The 16,856-nt window shown below is 65.3% G+C and overlaps 1 protein-coding gene across 4 annotated transcripts; it reads right to left on the bottom strand.

Annotated features, from left to right (window-relative positions):
* Positions 1-37: 37 nt before the first annotated feature.
* Positions 38-16,210, bottom strand: EPPK1 (epiplakin 1). Of its 4 annotated transcripts, none has more exons than XM_063643710.1 (3): positions 16,181-16,197; positions 13,295-13,591; positions 38-11,142 (listed from the first exon to the last, which is right to left on the bottom strand). In XM_063643710.1, exon 3 carries the CDS (start codon positions 11,095-11,097, stop codon positions 685-687), a length of 10,413 nt encoding a protein of 3,470 aa, XP_063499780.1. In that variant the 5' UTR covers positions 11,098-11,142; positions 13,295-13,591; positions 16,181-16,197; the 3' UTR covers positions 38-684. The 4 variants fall into 4 exon arrangements, with proteins under 4 accessions (XP_063499780.1, XP_063499779.1, XP_055143556.1 ...); XM_063643709.1 differs by having other exon boundaries at positions 13,289-13,591; XM_055287581.2 differs by lacking the exon at positions 13,295-13,591 and having other exon boundaries at positions 16,181-16,210.
* Between the last annotated feature and the right edge of the window lie 646 nt (positions 16,211-16,856).

The raw sequence follows: 16,856 nt of genomic DNA on the forward strand, positions 1-16,856 counted from the left end.
TTGGTGATTGAACCTTCAAAAACCTGAAATCGAAAACAAGAGTTTCCTTCCTATTTTATTTGTTCAGAATTTTTCCTAGTAAATTACTACCAAAGGTACTTCTCCACAACAGACTCGCTCAGTCAGTGCTGGCGAGGTCACACTTCTAAGGTGGACCAGCAGCCGATGGAGAGAACAAAGCCTGTGCTTTTGGCCCGCGCAGCAGCGAGGGAAAGGCCGGAGAGGAGGACCGAAACTGAGCCAGAGCAATAAATAGTAGACATTAGCTGATGGAAAATGACTTTGACGATGAACATGAATAGCACATCATTAGGGAAATAACTGCGTGTAATAAAAATTACACTGCAACAACAGTACCTGATGGCATGATGGACTGAGAGTCTAAAGAGTGACGTTTCGTAAAATAGAAGCAGTGAATCCAAAACGGACAGAAAAATGTTCTGAAAACGAAAACGGAGTGAAAAGTAAAACCATATGAAACCTAGAGGACCCAGAAAAGACACCAAAAAAAATTATGAAACACCTTGATGGACAAAGAAAAACTTACTGTCACATGACAACTTAAAACATTTTGCACAGATAACGAATGGGTAAAACAACAAAAAAATGAGGAAAAAAAATACAGACACACAAGTATACCTCAACTTCTCCAGAGTTGCAGAAAACTGCACAGAGGAAGCCCAGTCACTGTAGAGAGAGAGAAAGAAATAGGAGCCCCGTCTCAGGGTCGAGGGTGGCCCTCTGCATCAGCTGCAGGTACGTGAGGTTCTCGTGCGTGTTGGGGTCGAAGAAGCCCTTGGTGTCGTCGCTGGGGTCCGCCAGGACGCGGTTCATCTCCTCGTCGAAGTAGCCGCGCCGGTAGGCCACGTCCACGGGCACGCGGTGGCTGTGCACGGGGTCGATGACGCCGCCCGTGGCGATCTGGGCCTCCAGCAGGCGGATGCCGTGCTCCCGGACGATGAGGTCCTTCTGCATGGCCTGGAAGAGGGAGATCTGCTGCCCGGTGTAGGGGTCGGTGTAGCCGGTGACGGCGCGCTCGGCCGACAGCAGCTTCTCCTGGATCTCGCCGCCCACCACGCCCGCGGCCACGGCCTCCTCCACGGACAGCCTCAGGTTGCGCACGGGGTCGATGACGAAGCCGGTGGCCGCCTGCGCCTCCAGCAGCACCAGGGCCGTGCCGGGCCGCAGCACGCCCTTCCACATGGCCTGGTAGATGCTCATCTTCTCCTGGCGGCCGGGCTCGTCCTTGGCGGGCACCAGGACGCCCGCGATGCAGCTGGTGCCCTCCAGGTAGCGCTTGACTGAGTCCATCTCCGTCACCTCCTGCAGCGTCTTAGTGCCCTGGGCCAGGTCCCGCAGGGTCTCGGGGCCCAGGATGCCGGACGTGTGCAGCTCGGAGGCGGACACCTGGCGCCTCAGGCCGCGGAAGGACACCTTGCTGAGCCGCTCCTCGGTCTCCTCGATGACCCGGCTGAGGACGGCGACGAGGTCGGGCAGGCCCAGGGCGCCGGCCGCGTGCTGGGCCAGGAGCTCGTCTCGGCGGGCCTCGCTCAGGTACGAGGAGAAGAGGACGTCCCACACGGAGACCGGCCGCCCCTGGAACTGCCCGCGCTGCACCTCCATGGCGGCACCACGCAGGGTCTGCTCCTGGCGGTGGGCGGCGGCAGCGGCAGCGGCCTCCTCGGCCTCGCCCTCGCCCGGGGAGCGCCCCGAGTCGCCGTCCCCTCGCCCGGCTGGCCCTGGCTCCCGCGGGGCGCGCGAGGCGTCCTGGAGCTGCGGCCGGGCCCCGGGGGCCTCCTCGGCCACCTCGATGATGGCGGTCAGCCGGCGGGTCAGTGCGGGCAAGGCCAGAGTCCCTGAGCCAAACTCGGCCAGCAGCTCCTCCCGGGCGGCCCCGCTCACGTAGCCGGACGCCAGCACGTCCCACACGGGCACCGAGCACCCCCGGAGGCGGCCCACCTTGACCTCCATGGTGGCCGCACGCAGGGCCTCCCGGGGGTCTGGGCGCGGGCTCCCGGCCTCGGCCTGGGCCTGGGCCTGGGCCAGCAGCGAGGTGAGGGTGGCGCCCAGCTCCTCCACGGTCAGCGTGCCCGCCCGGTATCTGCTCAGCAGGTCCTGGCGCCGGTCCTCGGACACCTCGCGGTAGAAAAGGAGCTCCCAGACGGAGACGCTTTGGCCCTGGAGGGCGCCCGAGCCTGGCGTCACGCGGGCGTCGCGCAGGGCACAGCGCAGCTCCTCGTTCAGCTGGTGCACGGCGGAGCCCCGGCCTGCCAGCTGCAGCATGTAGAGCCCGGTGTCCGGGTCGCGCACGCAGCGGCGCAGCAGCTGCACGTACGTGAGGTTCTCGTGCGTGTTGGGGTCGAAGAAGCCCTTGGTGTCGTCGCTGGGGTCCGCCAGGACGCGGTTCATCTCCTCGTCGAAGTAGCCGCGCCGGTAGGCCACGTCCACGGGCACGCGGTGGCTGTGCACGGGGTCGATGACGCCGCCCGTGGCGATCTGGGCCTCCAGCAGGCGGATGCCGTGCTCCCGGACGATGAGGTCCTTCTGCATGGCCTGGAAGAGGGAGATCTGCTGCCCGGTGTAGGGGTCGGTGTAGCCGGTGACGGCGCGCTCGGCCGACAGCAGCTTCTCCTGGATCTCGCCGCCCACCACGCCCGCGGCCACGGCCTCCTCCACGGACAGCCTCAGGTTGCGCACGGGGTCGATGACGAAGCCGGTGGCCGCCTGCGCCTCCAGCAGCACCAGGGCCGTGCCGGGCCGCAGCACACCCTTCCACATGGCCTGGTAGATGCTCATCTTCTCCTGGCGGCCGGGCTCGTCCTTGGCGGGCACCAGGACGCCCGCGATGCAGCTGGTGCCCTCCAGGTAGCGCTTGACTGAGTCCATCTCCGTCACCTCCTGCAGCGTCTTAGTGCCCTGGGCCAGGTCCCGCAGGGTCTCGGGGCCCAGGATGCCGGACATGTGCAGCTCGGAGGCGGACACCTGGCGCCTCAGGCCGCGGAAGGACACCTTGCTGAGCCGCTCCTCGGTCTCCTCGATGACCCGGCTGAGGACGGCGACGAGGTCGGGCAGGCCCAGGGCGCCGGCCGCGTGCTGGGCCAGGAGCTCGTCTCGGCGGGCCTCGCTCAGGTACGAGGAGAAGAGGACGTCCCACACGGAGACCGGCCGCCCCTGGAACTGCCCGCGCTGCACCTCCATGGCGGCACCACGCAGGGTCTGCTCCTGGCGGTGGGCGGCGGCAGCGGCAGCGGCCTCCTCGGCCTCGCCCTCGCCCGGGGAGCGCCCCGAGTCGCCGTCCCCTCGCCCGGCTGGCCCTGGCTCCCGCGGGGCGCGCGAGGCGTCCTGGAGCTGCGGCCGGGCCCCGGGGGCCTCCTCGGCCACCTCGATGATGGCGGTCAGCCGGCGGGTCAGTGCGGGCAAGGCCAGAGTCCCTGAGCCAAACTCGGCCAGCAGCTCCTCCCGGGCGGCCCCGCTCACGTAGCCGGACGCCAGCACGTCCCACACGGGCACCGAGCGCCCCCGGAGGCGGCCCACCTTGACCTCCATGGTGGCCGCACGCAGGGCCTCCCGGGGGTCTGGGCGCGGGCTCCCGGCCTCGGCCTGGGCCTGGGCCTGGGCCAGCAGCGAGGTGAGGGTGGCGCCCAGCTCCTCCACGGTCAGCGTGCCCGCCCGGTATCTGCTCAGCAGGTCCTGGCGCCGGTCCTCGGACACCTCGCGGTAGAAAAGGAGCTCCCAGACGGAGACGCTTTGGCCCTGGAGGGCGCCCGAGCCTGTTGTCACGCGGGCGTCGCGCAGGGCACAGCGCAGCTCCTCGTTCAGCTGGTGCACGGCGGAGCCCCGGCCTGCCAGCTGCAGCATGTAGAGCCCGGTGTCCGGGTCGCGCACGCAGCGGCGCAGCAGCTGCACGTACGTGAGGTTCTCGTGCGTGTTGGGGTCGAAGAAGCCCTTGGTGTCGTCGCTGGGGTCCGCCAGGACGCGGTTCATCTCCTCGTCGAAGTAGCCGCGCCGGTAGGCCATGTCCACGGGCACGCGGTGGCTGTGCACGGGGTCGATGACGCCGCCCGTGGCGATCTGGGCCTCCAGCAGGCGGATGCCGTGCTCCCGGACGATGAGGTCCTTCTGCATGGCCTGGAAGAGGGAGATCTGCTGCCCGGTGTAGGGGTCGGTGTAGCCGGTGACGGCGCGCTCGGCCGACAGCAGCTTCTCCTGGATCTCGCCGCCCACCACGCCCGCAGCCACGGCCTCCTCCACGGACAGCCTCAGGTTGCGCACGGGGTCGATGACGAAGCCGGTGGCCGCCTGCGCCTCCAGCAGCACCAGGGCCGTGCCGGGCCGCAGCACGCCCTTCCACATGGCCTGGTAGATGCTCATCTTCTCCTGGCGGCCGGGCTCGTCCTTGGCGGGCACCAGGACGCCCGCGATGCAGCTGGTGCCCTCCAGGTAGCGCTTTACGCGGTCGTCCTCCCTGAGCTCTTGCATCGTGCTGCGTCCCGTTTCCAGGTCCTGGAGCATTTGCTCCGTGATTATGGCTGAGCTGAGGAGTTCAGAGGCCGTGATCTGTCGTCTAATTCCTTGGAACCACAAGTGTTTGTTGCTGTTTTCCTGCTTCTCAATCATCTCTAAGATGAGCTGCGCTACCTTCTGCAGTGCCCGTCTTGTGTCCGTTCTGTACATCCTCACCAGCTGGAGCTTCTTCTCCTCTGTCACGTATTCGGAATTCAGCAGTGCCCACAGTGTTGGCTTCTGGCCTCTGAACCTTCCCACTGTTATTTCCACTTGCTCTGCCTCCAGGGCCCTTCTCGTCTCGTCATCGATGTACTCGGAGTCCCGCGCATCCTTGTTCACTGGGAAGAGCAGCCAGCCAGTGTCCTTTTGCGGATGGCACCTCTCCTGTAGCTCTCGGTACGAGACCTTCTCTTGCGTGTTCGGGTCCACAAATCGTTTCCTCATGTGCTTCTGGTCAGAAATGAGCGCATAGATGTCCTTGTGCAGACAGCCACGTCTATAGGCTGTTTCCAGTGGGAGCCGGTGGTGGTGCCATGGGTCGATGACACCCCCCGTGGCCACCTGCACCTCCAGCAGCCTCAGTGCCTCCGCCTTCTCGACGAGCTGCTTCTGCATGGCCTGGAACAGCGGGATCGTGTCTCCCGTGGCCGGATCCCTGTAGCCCGTGGCAGCCCTTTCAGCCTTCAGGAGCCTCTCCCGCAGCTCCTCGCTCACCAGGCCCACATCTGCAGCCTCATCCACGGAGAGCCTCTGGCGGGTGCAGGGGTCCAGGAGGAACCCAGTGGCAGCCTGGGCCTCCAGCAGCCAAGTCGCAAATGCTGCAGGGATGAGCTCCTTCCTGCTGGCCTCATGGAGGCTCATGACCTCCATGGTGGAGGGCACCGTGACCCCCGCAATGCAGCCACTGCCTTCCAGGTAGGGCTTCACACACTCCAGCGTGCTGAGTGCCTGCCCCCCAGTCCTCCCCGCACGAAGTGTGTGCAGGGTCTTCTGATCGATGACCCCAGAGTTGAACAGCTCTGCAGCTGTCACCTCCCCTCTGATGGCCGCCACCTTGATGCCTTGGTTTTGTGTCTCTGTTTCTTCAATTGTCGTGGTGATGATTTCCAGCAATTTCTCCAGGCCCCCACTCTGGACTCCATACTCCTGGATGAGCTCCCGCTTCCTGTCCTCTGTGAAGTATGGAGAGGACAGCAGGTCCCAGAAAGAGACCACCCGGTCAGCAAACCTCCCCACGCGCATTTTTGCAGTTCTGGACTGCAACACGTGTCTCGTGGCCTCATTGATGTACACGTAGGTTTCTCCTTTCTTTACGATTTGTAGCAGGTACAGGCCCGTCTCGGGGTCCTCCACACAGCGCTCCAGCAGCTGCAGGTACGTGAGGTTCTCATGTGTGTTGGGGTCGAAGAAGCCCTTGGTGTCGTCGCTGGGGTCCGCCAGGACGCGGTTCATCTCCTCGTCGAAGTAGCCGCGCCGGTAGGCCACGTCCACGGGCACGCGGTGGCTGTGCACGGGGTCGATGATGCCGCCCGTGGCGATCTGGGCCTCCAGCAGGCGGATGCCGTGCTCCCGGACGATGAGGCCCTTCTGCATGGCCTGGAAGAGAGAGATCTGCTGCCCGGTGTAGGGGTCGGTGTAGCCGGTGACGGCGCGCTCGGCCGACAGCAGCTTCACGTAGGTTTCTTTGCTGAACATTCCTGCTTTGAATGCCTCCTCCACGGTCAGCTTCCGGTTCTCCACGGGGTCGATGATGAAGCCGGTAGCTGCCTGTGCCTCCAGCAGCACCAGGGCTGTGCCAGGCCGCAGGATGTGCCTCCTCAGGGCTTCTGGGATGCTCATCCTCTCCTGGGTGCCCTGGATAAGGACCCCGGCAATGAAATTGCCTCCTTCCAGGGACCGCCTCACGCTGTCCATCTCCGCCACCTCCTTCACAGTCGTTGTCCCCTGGCTCAGCTCGTCCAGCGTCTTCCTGCTGATCAGCTGCGCCCTAAACAGGTCCCTGGCTGACACCTGCTTCCGGAGCCCTCTGAAGGTGGCCTGCAGGGGCTGACTCTCTGCAGCCTCGACCAGGGCGGTGACTGCGTTGACCACCTGCCGCAGGGCCGCAGCCCTCCCAGACCGACAGAGTGCCACCAGCTCCCTCCGCTTGTCAGCGCCAACGTACTCAGAGAGCAGCAGGTCCCAGAGCGACACGCTACACCCCTTAAACCTCCCCGTGCTGACGGGCACCTTCATGGCCCTCAGAGCCACTGCGGTGTGGTCGTCCACCTCAAGCGCTGTGTCTGAGGGCAGTGGCAGCAGCAACAAGCCGGTCTCGGCGTCGCACACGCAGCGTTCCCTGAGCTGCTGGTAGGTCACCTGGTCCCGCGCACTGGGGTCAAAGAAGAACTTGTTGTCTTTGTCAACTGCAGTCAGCACCTGGCTCGTCTGTGCGTCCAGAAGGCCCAGTCTGCAGGCTGCTGTCTGGGGCAGGTGCAACCCGTGGACAGGGTCCACCACACCCCCTGTGGCCAGCTGCACCTGCAGGAGGGGCAAGCCCTCGTTCTGTGGCACGAGCCCCTTCTCCATGGCCTGCCACAGAGAGAGGGAGCCCCCGGAGTAGGGATCTGGGTACCCGGCCACCGCCCTCTTGGCCTGCCCGAGCTGCTCACTCAGCTCCCTGCCCACCAGGCCGACCTTAACCGCATCCTCCACTGACAGTCTCTGGTTGTTCAGGGGGTCAACAAGGAAGCCAGATGCCACCTGGGCTTCCAGCAGCCTCCGGCCCAGGCCTGTGGGCAGGAGGCCATCCCTCATGGCCTGGGCGATGCTGGCCTTGGCCCCAGAGGGCTGTAGCAGCACACCAGCCACGCAGCCTGTGCCCCACAGGCAGGCCTTCACTGCCGGCTGCTCAGCGACCTGGGCGGGCGACTGCCTGCCCTGAGCCAGGGCCTCAAGGGTCTCCTGGGTGATGATGCCAGCATCCAGCAGCCAGACAGCAGGTACCTCACCCCGTGGGCCGGGCACCATGACGTGGGCCTGGGCCAGGAGCTTGGTCTCCTGTACCCACCTCTGCACAGAGGCTAGCAGCTGTGGCACAGTGGTCCTCCCCTCCTGCACGTCCTCCAGCAGGCCCCTCCGTTGCTCCTCGGTGAAGTGGCAGGAGCTGAGCAGGTCCCAGAGGGATGTGCCGTCCTCGGCCCCCGGCACGGCCTGCAGGCTCTTCTGGACCTGCTCCTCGGTGGGGAGGGCAGGAGCACTTTCTGGCAGGGGCAGGAGGTGAAGGCCAGAAGCCTCATCCCTGGGGCACTGCTCCAGGAGCTGGGCATAGCTGGTGTGCCCCTGGCCGTCTGGTGTGGGGAAGGTCTTGGAGGAGCTGGACAAGGCTGTCTCCATCTCCTGGTCAACATAGCCACGCTGAATGGCCACTGGCATGGGGAGGTGGTGGTGGCTGGTGGGGTCAATGACCCCTCCTGTGGCCACTTGAGCCTCCAGGAGGCGGGCAGCTTGCTCCCAAGGGATGAGACCTTTCTTCATGGCCTGGAACAGAGACACCTGCTTCCCAGAGAAGGGGTCTCTGAAGCCAGTGATGGCACCCTCAGCCCACTTCAGCCTGCCATACAGCTCCGGCCCCACCACACCCCTGCGCACGGCCTCATCCACCGAGAGGCTCTCCGGGCTGTGAGGGTCCATGATGGTTCCGGTGGCTGCCTGGGCCTCCAGCAGGGCCAGGGTCACCCTGGGCCCCAGCAGCTTCTGCCTCATGGCCTGGTAGAGGCTGAGCCGCTGGCCAGAGGGCAGCAGCCGCACACCGCTCACAGCTCCCAGGCCGCACAGGTACCTGCGGACGCCGTCCATGAGTAGGAGGGCCTCTGGGCTGACTGTCCCGGCCAGCACTTGGTCCAACAGCTGCTGGTCAATGATACCGGCCTCCAGGAGCTGGTGGACGGTGACCCGGCTCCGCAGTGCGGGCAGCATGATGTCCGCCTGTCTCTCTGTCTCCGCCTCCAGCAGCTTTGCCACCTGCCCCAGCGTGACCTCGTGCCGCCGGTAGCGACGCAGCAGCTGCCTCCTGCGGCCCTCGCTGAAGTACTCAGAGTTGATCAGCTCCCATGCGGAGACCCTCTGCCCCTGAAACCGTCCATACTTCACGGAGAGCAGCAAGTTCTGGAAGGCCTGCCGGGTGGCACTGTCCACCAGCGGGGACTGCGTGCTGCTGAGTGGCAGGAGGTACAGGCCCGTCTCAGGGTCACGCACGCAGCGCTCCAGAAGCTGCAGGTACGTGAGGTTCTCGTGCGTGTTGGGGTCAAAGAAGCCCTTGGTATCGTCAGAAGGATCCAAAAGGATCAAGTTCAGCATCTGATCGAAGTAGCCGCGCTGGTAGGCCACGTCCACGGGCACGCGGTGGCTTTGCACGGGGTCAATGATGCCGCCCGTGGCGATCTGGGCCTCCAGCAGGCGGATGCCGTGCTCCCGGACGATGAGGCCCTTCTGCATGGCCTGGAAGAGGGAGATCTGCTGCCCGGTGTAGGGGTCAGTGTAGCCGGTGACGGCACGCTCAGCCGACAGCAGCTTCGCGAACACATCGGGCCCAATGACAGCAGCCCTCAGTGCCTCCTCAACAGAGTGCCCCTTGTTTGCTTTCGGGTCGATGATGAAGCCGGTGGCAGCTTGTGCCTCCAGAAGGATGAGGGCAGTGCCGGGCCGGAGGAGCCCCTTGCATCGGGCGTCGTAGATGCTCAGGCGTTCCTGGGAGCCGGGGAGCAGCAGGCCAGCAATGCAGCCCGTACCCTGCAGGTACCTCTGCACCGAGGCCAGGCTGCCCACATCCTGGGCTGTGGCCTGTCCGTGCTCCAGCCGCTCATACAGGTCTTGGTCGATGATCTCGGCTTTCAGCAGCTCTCCTGGTGTCACAGTGTTCCTCAGCCCAGAAAAGGTGACCCTGGCGGTGGCTGCAGCCTGCTCCAGGGTGGCGCTCACCTCAGCGGCCAGCTTCTCCATGGAGAGGGTCCCTTCCTGGTACTGCTGGGCTAGCATTGCTCTCTGCTCTGAGGAGATGGCCTCAGAGAAGAGCAGCTCCCAGAGGGACACGGGCCGGCCCCGGAACTTCCCCACGGAGACGGTGGCTGTGGCTGCACTCAGGGCCTGCCGAGTGCTGTAGTTGATGAATGGGGGTCCCTGGGGCTCCCCTCCTCGGGGTCCCCCTGAGAGTAGCAGGAAGGCGAGCCCGGTCTCTGGGTCGGTGACACAGAGGGCCAGCAGCTGTTCATAGCGCAGGCCGCCGTGCGTGCCGTCTGAGAAGCCGCCAGTCTGCGAGAGCTGCTGCTGAGTGTCTTCATCCAGGCAGCCGCAGCGCAGGGCGGCCTCCAGGGGCAGCCGGAGCCTGCGTGCCGGACAGACTAGCCCGCCTGTGGCCAGCTGGGCATCCAGGAGCCGCAGTGCCAGTGGCCTGTCCACTAGCCCCTTCTTCATGGCCTGGAAGAGGGGGATTTGGGAGCCACTGAAGGGGTCGTGGTGCCCCGTCACGGCCTGCTCGGCCACCAGGAGCTGCTCGCGGAGCTCTGGGCTGACCAGGCCCGTCCTGACTGCCTCGTCCACCCACAGCCGCTGGCCCGTGACGGGGTCCACTAGGGTGTGGGTGGCAGCCTGGGCCTCCAGGAGTGGCAGTGCGGTGCCCATTGGGAGCAGGTGCTCGGTGGCAGCCTGGAAAAAGCTCTTCTTGTGGCCTTCGGGCAGCAGGACAACCCCGGCCACGCTGCCGGTACCCTCCAGGTAGCGCCGCACCTCGGCACGTGCACTCACGTCCACTGCGGCCAGCCTGCCCTCCCGCAGACCCTGCACGGCCTCCTCGTCCAGGATGCCCACCTCCAGCAGCTCGGCTGCACTCACCGCCCCGCCCACGGAGCGGAAGGTGATCTTGAGGGGCAGCAGGGCTAGCCCCGAGCCGGGGGCCCGCACACACCTTTCCAGCAGCTGGTGGTACGTCAGCCGCTCCAGTGTGTTGGGGTCGAGGAAGCGCAGGACACCTGTGCCAGGCTGAAGCTCTGACAGCTTGTGCCATGTCTCCCGGTCCAGGAGGCCCTGGTGGCAGGCTGGTTCAGGGGCCACGAGCACTCCCTGGGCGGGGTCCACCAGGCCCCCAGTGGCCAGCTGGACCTCCAGCCAGCTCTGCCCCAGGGCCCTGTCCACAACCTCCTTCCCGATGGCCTGAAAGAGGGCCAGCTTCTCACCCCCGTAGGGGTCAGGGTAGCCCGTAGTGGCACGCTCAGCGGCCAGCAGCTTCTCCTTCAGCTCCAGCCCCACCAGGCCCTGCTGCAGGGCCTTGGACACAGGGAGCAGCTGGCCCTGGGCAGGGTCCACCAGGCCCCCAGTGGCTGCCTGGGCCTCTAGCAGAGCCAGCCCGAGCCCAGCAGGTAGGAGGCCCTCCTCCATGGCAGTGTAGACACTCTGGGCCTTGCCCGAGGCCTCCACATACACCCCAGCAATGCTCCTGGCCTGGGGCCTGGGGGGCGTGCTGGCTCCCGGCGTGGCTGCCATGGCTTTGGGGACACTGGCCTGCTCCATGCTGTTGGTGCCTGGGACGGGAAGAGGAGGCAAGGTGTGGCCGCTCATCGCACACAGCTGATTATGCAGAGCCTGCTGAGGTCCACCTCTGTCCTGCAGGGGACAAAAAGGCTCAATCAGGGACCCTGCATGGCCTGGTGGGCACGAGGGAAGATGTGTTCATGGGGCCAATCCCATGCTGTCCCGGGCTGGGCTCCACCCACAGACGTGCAGCCAGAGTGTCCCTGAGGAGTTGAGTCTGCCCGGGGAGCACTCCGCGGCGGGAGTGCCAAGGGAAGTGCAAGCTCAGAGGGACCATGTGAGTGCAGGGGCCCAGGCGGCGCCGGGAGGCCTCTCGGGACTCCAGGGCTGTCCCTCCTGAAGGCTGTCCTTCGACCTCCACCCCAAGCCAACGCCCTCCCGCCACCCCAGGGCCCTGTGCCCTTGAGTCCTTCCTGGGCACCCTGGTCCCATCCTCAGCCCTGCCTGAGGGGCCCAGCCCTGCTCCAAGAGGGCTGTGGCTCCACCCACAGGGCCCACCCCTCAGCCTGGGCACCAGCATCTCTTTTGTTCTCCAAAGGCTCTGCCCCATGCCCTGCCCCACCCCAGCTCCAGTGACCTCTTGAAAGCTCCCACCCCACCTGGACCTGTCACTCCAGAGAAGCCTCTGCCACCTCCTGCGGGCTCCTGAGGCCCCGCCCTCCCTCCACAGCCATCCACCAGGCTCCAGCGAGACCCCAGCCCTCTGAAGCCCCAGTCTCCTGCCTCAGCCTGGCCCTGCATCCTCCTCTGCCTGTCCTGAATCTCACATCCGCGAGCACCACAGCCTCTGAGCTATTGCCCCCGAGCCCACACCCTGCCCCAGGGGCCGCAGACTCGGCAGACGTGTGGCAGTCCTGCCAGGAGCCAGGTGCAGGCCAGGCAAGGCTGTTTCTCCCCCATGGGCCCTGGACCTCTGGCTGCAGCCCCAGCATGCCCTGCGCCGACCCCTTCCACACACCGCTGTGCAACTGGCTCTGAGCAGGGTAGCAGGTGCCTCACCTGCATCCCCACCACTTCTGCACGTCAACCGCCTCCACCCAGGCCTGTCCCTTCTGCACCAGGTTGAATTATGTCGCCTAAAAAGGTATGTCTAAGTCCTAATCTACAGTCCCTGTGAATGTGACCTTATTTGGAAATAGGATCTTTGCAGATGTCACCCGGTTAAAATGAGATCATACCGGGCTAGGATTGGCTCTTATCCAACATAGCTAGTGTCCTTATAAGACACACAGGGAGAGGGCGGCCGTGTGACGACAGAGGCAGAGATTGGATCTACAAGCCAAGGAATTTGCAGGACGCCTGGGGCCCCAGAAGCTGGAAGAGGCAGGAAGGATCCTCCCCGTCGAGCTCCGGAGGAAGCGCGGCCCTGCCCACTCCTCGCCTTCCGGCTTCTGGCCTCTAGAGCTGTGAGAGCAATTTCCTGGTCTTTAGGCCCCTGGTCAGTGTTCTGCACCCCTGTGCCCACCCACCCAGGAGCAGGGTCTGCTCCCCGTTTTCTCAGCACTATGGGCCCCAGTCCCTCTCTTGGTTCTCCTCCTCATTCCAGCTGGAACCTCCCTCTGCTCAGCAGCCTGTTCGTGACAACCCTTCCCTACCTCTACACAGGGTCTCAGGAGAAGGGTCGGACCCCACGTTTGGCTCCCACCCCCACTCCACCGCTCTTGAGGCAGCCACCACCCCCGGCTGCCAAGCTCAACAAATGCATTTTGGAGCTGGCCCCCACCCACCTCCACCACATGGGCTACGAGGGCTCCCCTCTCCGGTGACAGGTTTCTGCTCCATCTTCGTTCACCCATTAACTCTGAGACCTCCTCCCACCTACCCTCAGCTCCCCAAATCTGCAGCAGGAGCCCAGCCTGTCCTGGGTCCCAAAACTGTGTGGCCAGCTGCCTCCTGAAGGTCTTACAGGCACCCCATGCTGCTCGTGCTCTGGAACATGCAGAGCCTAACCCTGGAAGGCACTGGGTCCTCCCCATCCCCTCTCCCCACATCTGGTCTCACGAAGGGCATCCTCCAGGGGCAACTCTGAGGGCTATCGAGGCTTGTAGATGCCCCTCAGGGCCACCTGTTAAGACTGCAGCCCACCTACCCACCTTGGCAAAACCCTGGCCCCCTCCCTTCCCTTCCACAGATACTGGTCCTGGGCCTCCTCCAGGCATCCTGCTGCTGACGGGCTGCTCAGAGCCTCAGACACGGAGCTGGGACCAGGAGGGCTCACCATCACCTCACTGGCCGAGTGCAGAGAGCCAGGGTTCCAGGAAGCAGCATTGCAGCTCAGCTGTCCTGAGGGGCCGTGCTCAGGACGCAGTGTCAGGTGGCTGAGAAGACGTGGAGGATGCAGAGGACCATGGAGTGGGGCTGCTGCTAAACGACCAGCATTGGAGGAAGCTCGCAAGAGGCTGCAGATGTCTGGCCAGCTGGCCGGTGCGCCACAGGGATGCCTGGGCGCTTGTCCTCATGGTGCAATTGGCCATGGGCCCGCTGGTCACATCACAGTCTGCCCCAGCCAAAAGCTGCTGGCCTGACGGGATGTAGGAATAACTTCCTGAAGGCACAGCCGGAGTGCTAGCTCCCCAGTGACGCCTTGCAGGCTAGGGCACCATTTCCCAGGAAGTCTGCTGTACCACTCCAAAACATGGCTTCCCATGTGCGTGTGTCCCAGGAGGTGGGCCCCAGGGGTCCAGGAACCAAGGCCTGGCAGCCACAGTGGCCCACCCACCACCCCCCACTGACCCATGATGGAGCTTGGGCTCCTTGACCCCACAGCTATGGGGTGGGTGGGCTTAGATGTACTGGTCCCTGGAGGAGGAACACTTCTGCCAGGGGACACAGCTAGTGCCACCAAGCCAAAGGCTATGCTGCTCCCAGGCCACTCCAGCCCATCATGTCCCAGGAGCAAGCAGCCAGGAGGAGGCTCCCATCTGGCAGGGGACAGGCCTGAGCACCAGGAGGCAGCGCCACAGGGGCAGGCAGGGTGCAGGGACCTGGTTCTCATGGTAAATAGAACGTCACCCCCAGCCCTGGAGGGGACCCTCAGGGAGGAGGACCTGGTCACACCTGACAGGCCCTGAGCCAGCAGGCACGCCCAGGTTGAGGACATCCAGTCTGGAGGACAGGGAGGCGGCCCCAGGGGCCAGGTCCACCCTGCAAAACTTCTTTCTGCACTTCCCCAGGAAGAGGCCAGGCTCAAGGGCACAGCCTGACTGGGGTGGCTACGGGGCTGTCCAGATCTGCTTCTGGGGGGTACGTGAGGCGGCAGGACAGGCCAGCTTCTCCTTCGTCCACCCTGCTTCCTCCTCCCTTCCCTTCCTGAGGCCATCCTGAGACCACTCCCAGTTACCTCTGCCTCAGGCAGATTCTGCTTCTGGGAACCCAGCCTGGGCGCTTTTGTGCCCACCTCTACTGGCACCTGCCTCCCCTAGGGCTGGGCCCTCTCCAGCATGCCTCGTTCCAGGACCCCCCAGGATCTGTGAGCACAAGGGAGCCACTCACTATGGCATCCAGGCCAGACGAGAGGCTTCCGGGGGGTCAGGGGCCTGCCCTGTCCCCTGACATCCGGCCAGGGATGGCGGTGGGGAAATGAGAGGAGCACCTGATTTCCCAGCAAGGGAGAGGGGCAGTGCGGGCCAGGGCGGGGCAGGGACAGCGGGGGCAGGGACAGCACCTTGAGCGGGCCCCTGACCTGGGCACAGGCCGCCAGCCCAGACAGGCCGCGTGCTAAGCGGGCCTCATAAGCTCAGGCGAGTGGCTCAAGTTCCCCAAAGAGGAGATTCAGGGAGGAAGGCTGGAGACACGGCGCTTGGGAGCAGGGAGTCGGGGGCAGGCGTGCCCTGCGTGTGTGAGTGTGCCTGCCAGTGCATGCCCGCCCTGCACCATGCATGAGATTCGGCCTGTGGCTGGCTGCACCACTCCCTGTCTCTTCCTGACCTTGGGCCTGGTATGAGCCCCTCTGGGCCCTGCCCCTTCCCAGGCTTGGCAGGAGGAAGGCCTGGGAGTGGGTGTCTTGACTCCATGTGGGCCTGGGGAGGGCAGCTGGACAGAGGGTCCGGAGCGAGGGGGGGCAGGGGGCGCAGCTTCGAGTGTGGGGGCATCTGGAGGAGGTTGCTGCCGCCCAGGTGAGCACGGGGTCAGGGTTAGGGTGATGGGGTGGGGAGGAGGCCAAGCAGATTTCCCAGGAGCCTGAGGCACAAAGGGCCCGTCCTGCGGATTCCCCACCTCAGGTGGCCCCCAGGCCCCAAGTGGTGGAGGGCCATTCCTGAGGAGGGTGGGTCTGCATCTCTTGGGCGAGGTCACTGTCTGTCACCAGACTTCCCGGCAGGCCCCCACCGCAGCCTGGGACAAAGGTCGGGGAGGCTGCAGCTGCCTGCCTGAGCCAGGTCAGGACAGACCCTGGTAGCTGCCTGGGCCCACACAGGAGGCAGCAGCCTTAGCTTCTGCCCGGCTGTGTGCCATAGTGGGAAGACCCCACCCACCTGCACCCTGCACCATGATCAGAGATCAACGGCCCCGATAACGAGCTTGGCACAGTGCAGCGGGGGCGGAGGGCAGGGAAGCAGAGTCCTGGGCCCAAGTGATGGACAGGGCCCTTCCTGCCTCTGCCTCCCACGGGTCTCCAGGCGACCCTGTGACCGCTTACCCGACCCGGAGTGGCCACCCCTGGGACCGCTCACCCAACAGCAGGCAGCTTCCCCGGGTCCGTGACGCCTCCCTCCCGGCAATGTTGCCAGGAGTCACCCCTCTCAATTTGTCGGCCTAGTTGCCTCCTGGCCTGGGCGTTCCCCACCCTGCAGAGCGTGCCCCGGGCGGTCCTTGCTGCCGGGGAAACCGATGGGCCTGCGAGACCACCGCCCATGGCCGCCTCTCCCATGAGGGATCGGGGCCGGCGCCTCCTCTTCACGGGCGCCCGGGACTCAGGGGCGCCACTTCGGACTCAAAATTGCCCAGGGCGGGAAACCTGCCCGGCCAGAGCCCAAGCCCCCGCCGGCCGCCGCGCCCCCACCCTGGCCTCGGCGTGCGGCTCCAGCGGGGATCCGGTTTCCCTCGGCGGCCGCCGCCCCGCCCGGCCCCGCGCCCGCATCCGCACCCGCCGCACCTGCCGCAACCACCGCACCTGCCCGCTCGCCGCTCTGTCCGCAGTGTCTCCGCGCGCCCGCTCCGCCCGCATTTCAAGCCTCACAGGCCCCGCCCCCGTCTAGGGCGGTGCCCAGGTGGGGGCCCCGACGCGGGGCGGGGCAGGCAGGTGCCGTAAACCCCGCGCGGCCCGGGCCTGGCGCTTGCACTCCCGGCAAGGGGCGGCGGCTGGGCAGCCGGGACCCTCCCCTCGTCCCCAGCAGGTAGTCACCGCGAAGGAACGCAGGGCGGGCGCGGAGGCGTCCTGTGCCCTTCAGAACAGCTTTTTTTTGGGGAAAGGAGTTCGGAGTGAAACGCGGACCGGACAGAGCAGCGGTTTCTATCCCCACAAGCCACTAATGCCTTGCGGGCTGGTGTCCCTGTCTCCAGCCCCGACCCCACCTTGTCTGCTCAGCCCCCTGGGGACACTGCTTCACGTCGTGTGTCTGCTGGGTCCAGGGGTCTTCAAGGCTCTCCTTGGCAAGCCCCTCTGCCCTCATGATGTTGGAAGAGCTGGGATGTCCTGCCTGGGAGCAGTGCCAGGCCTCACCCCCTGGTCTGGCTCCTCCACCCGGGCTCAGAGAATGTTCCCTGTCACCCTGGGAGTACCTGGTCCCCTCTCTGAAGCCCATCCTGGCACCCACCTTCCAAGGCTGGGGCCTGCCAGAGATGCTGAG

This window comes from Symphalangus syndactylus, chromosome 7 (assembly GCF_028878055.3).
Source record: "Symphalangus syndactylus isolate Jambi chromosome 7, NHGRI_mSymSyn1-v2.1_pri, whole genome shotgun sequence".
In the NCBI taxonomy this organism is placed as follows: domain Eukaryota; kingdom Metazoa; phylum Chordata; class Mammalia; order Primates; family Hylobatidae; genus Symphalangus; species Symphalangus syndactylus.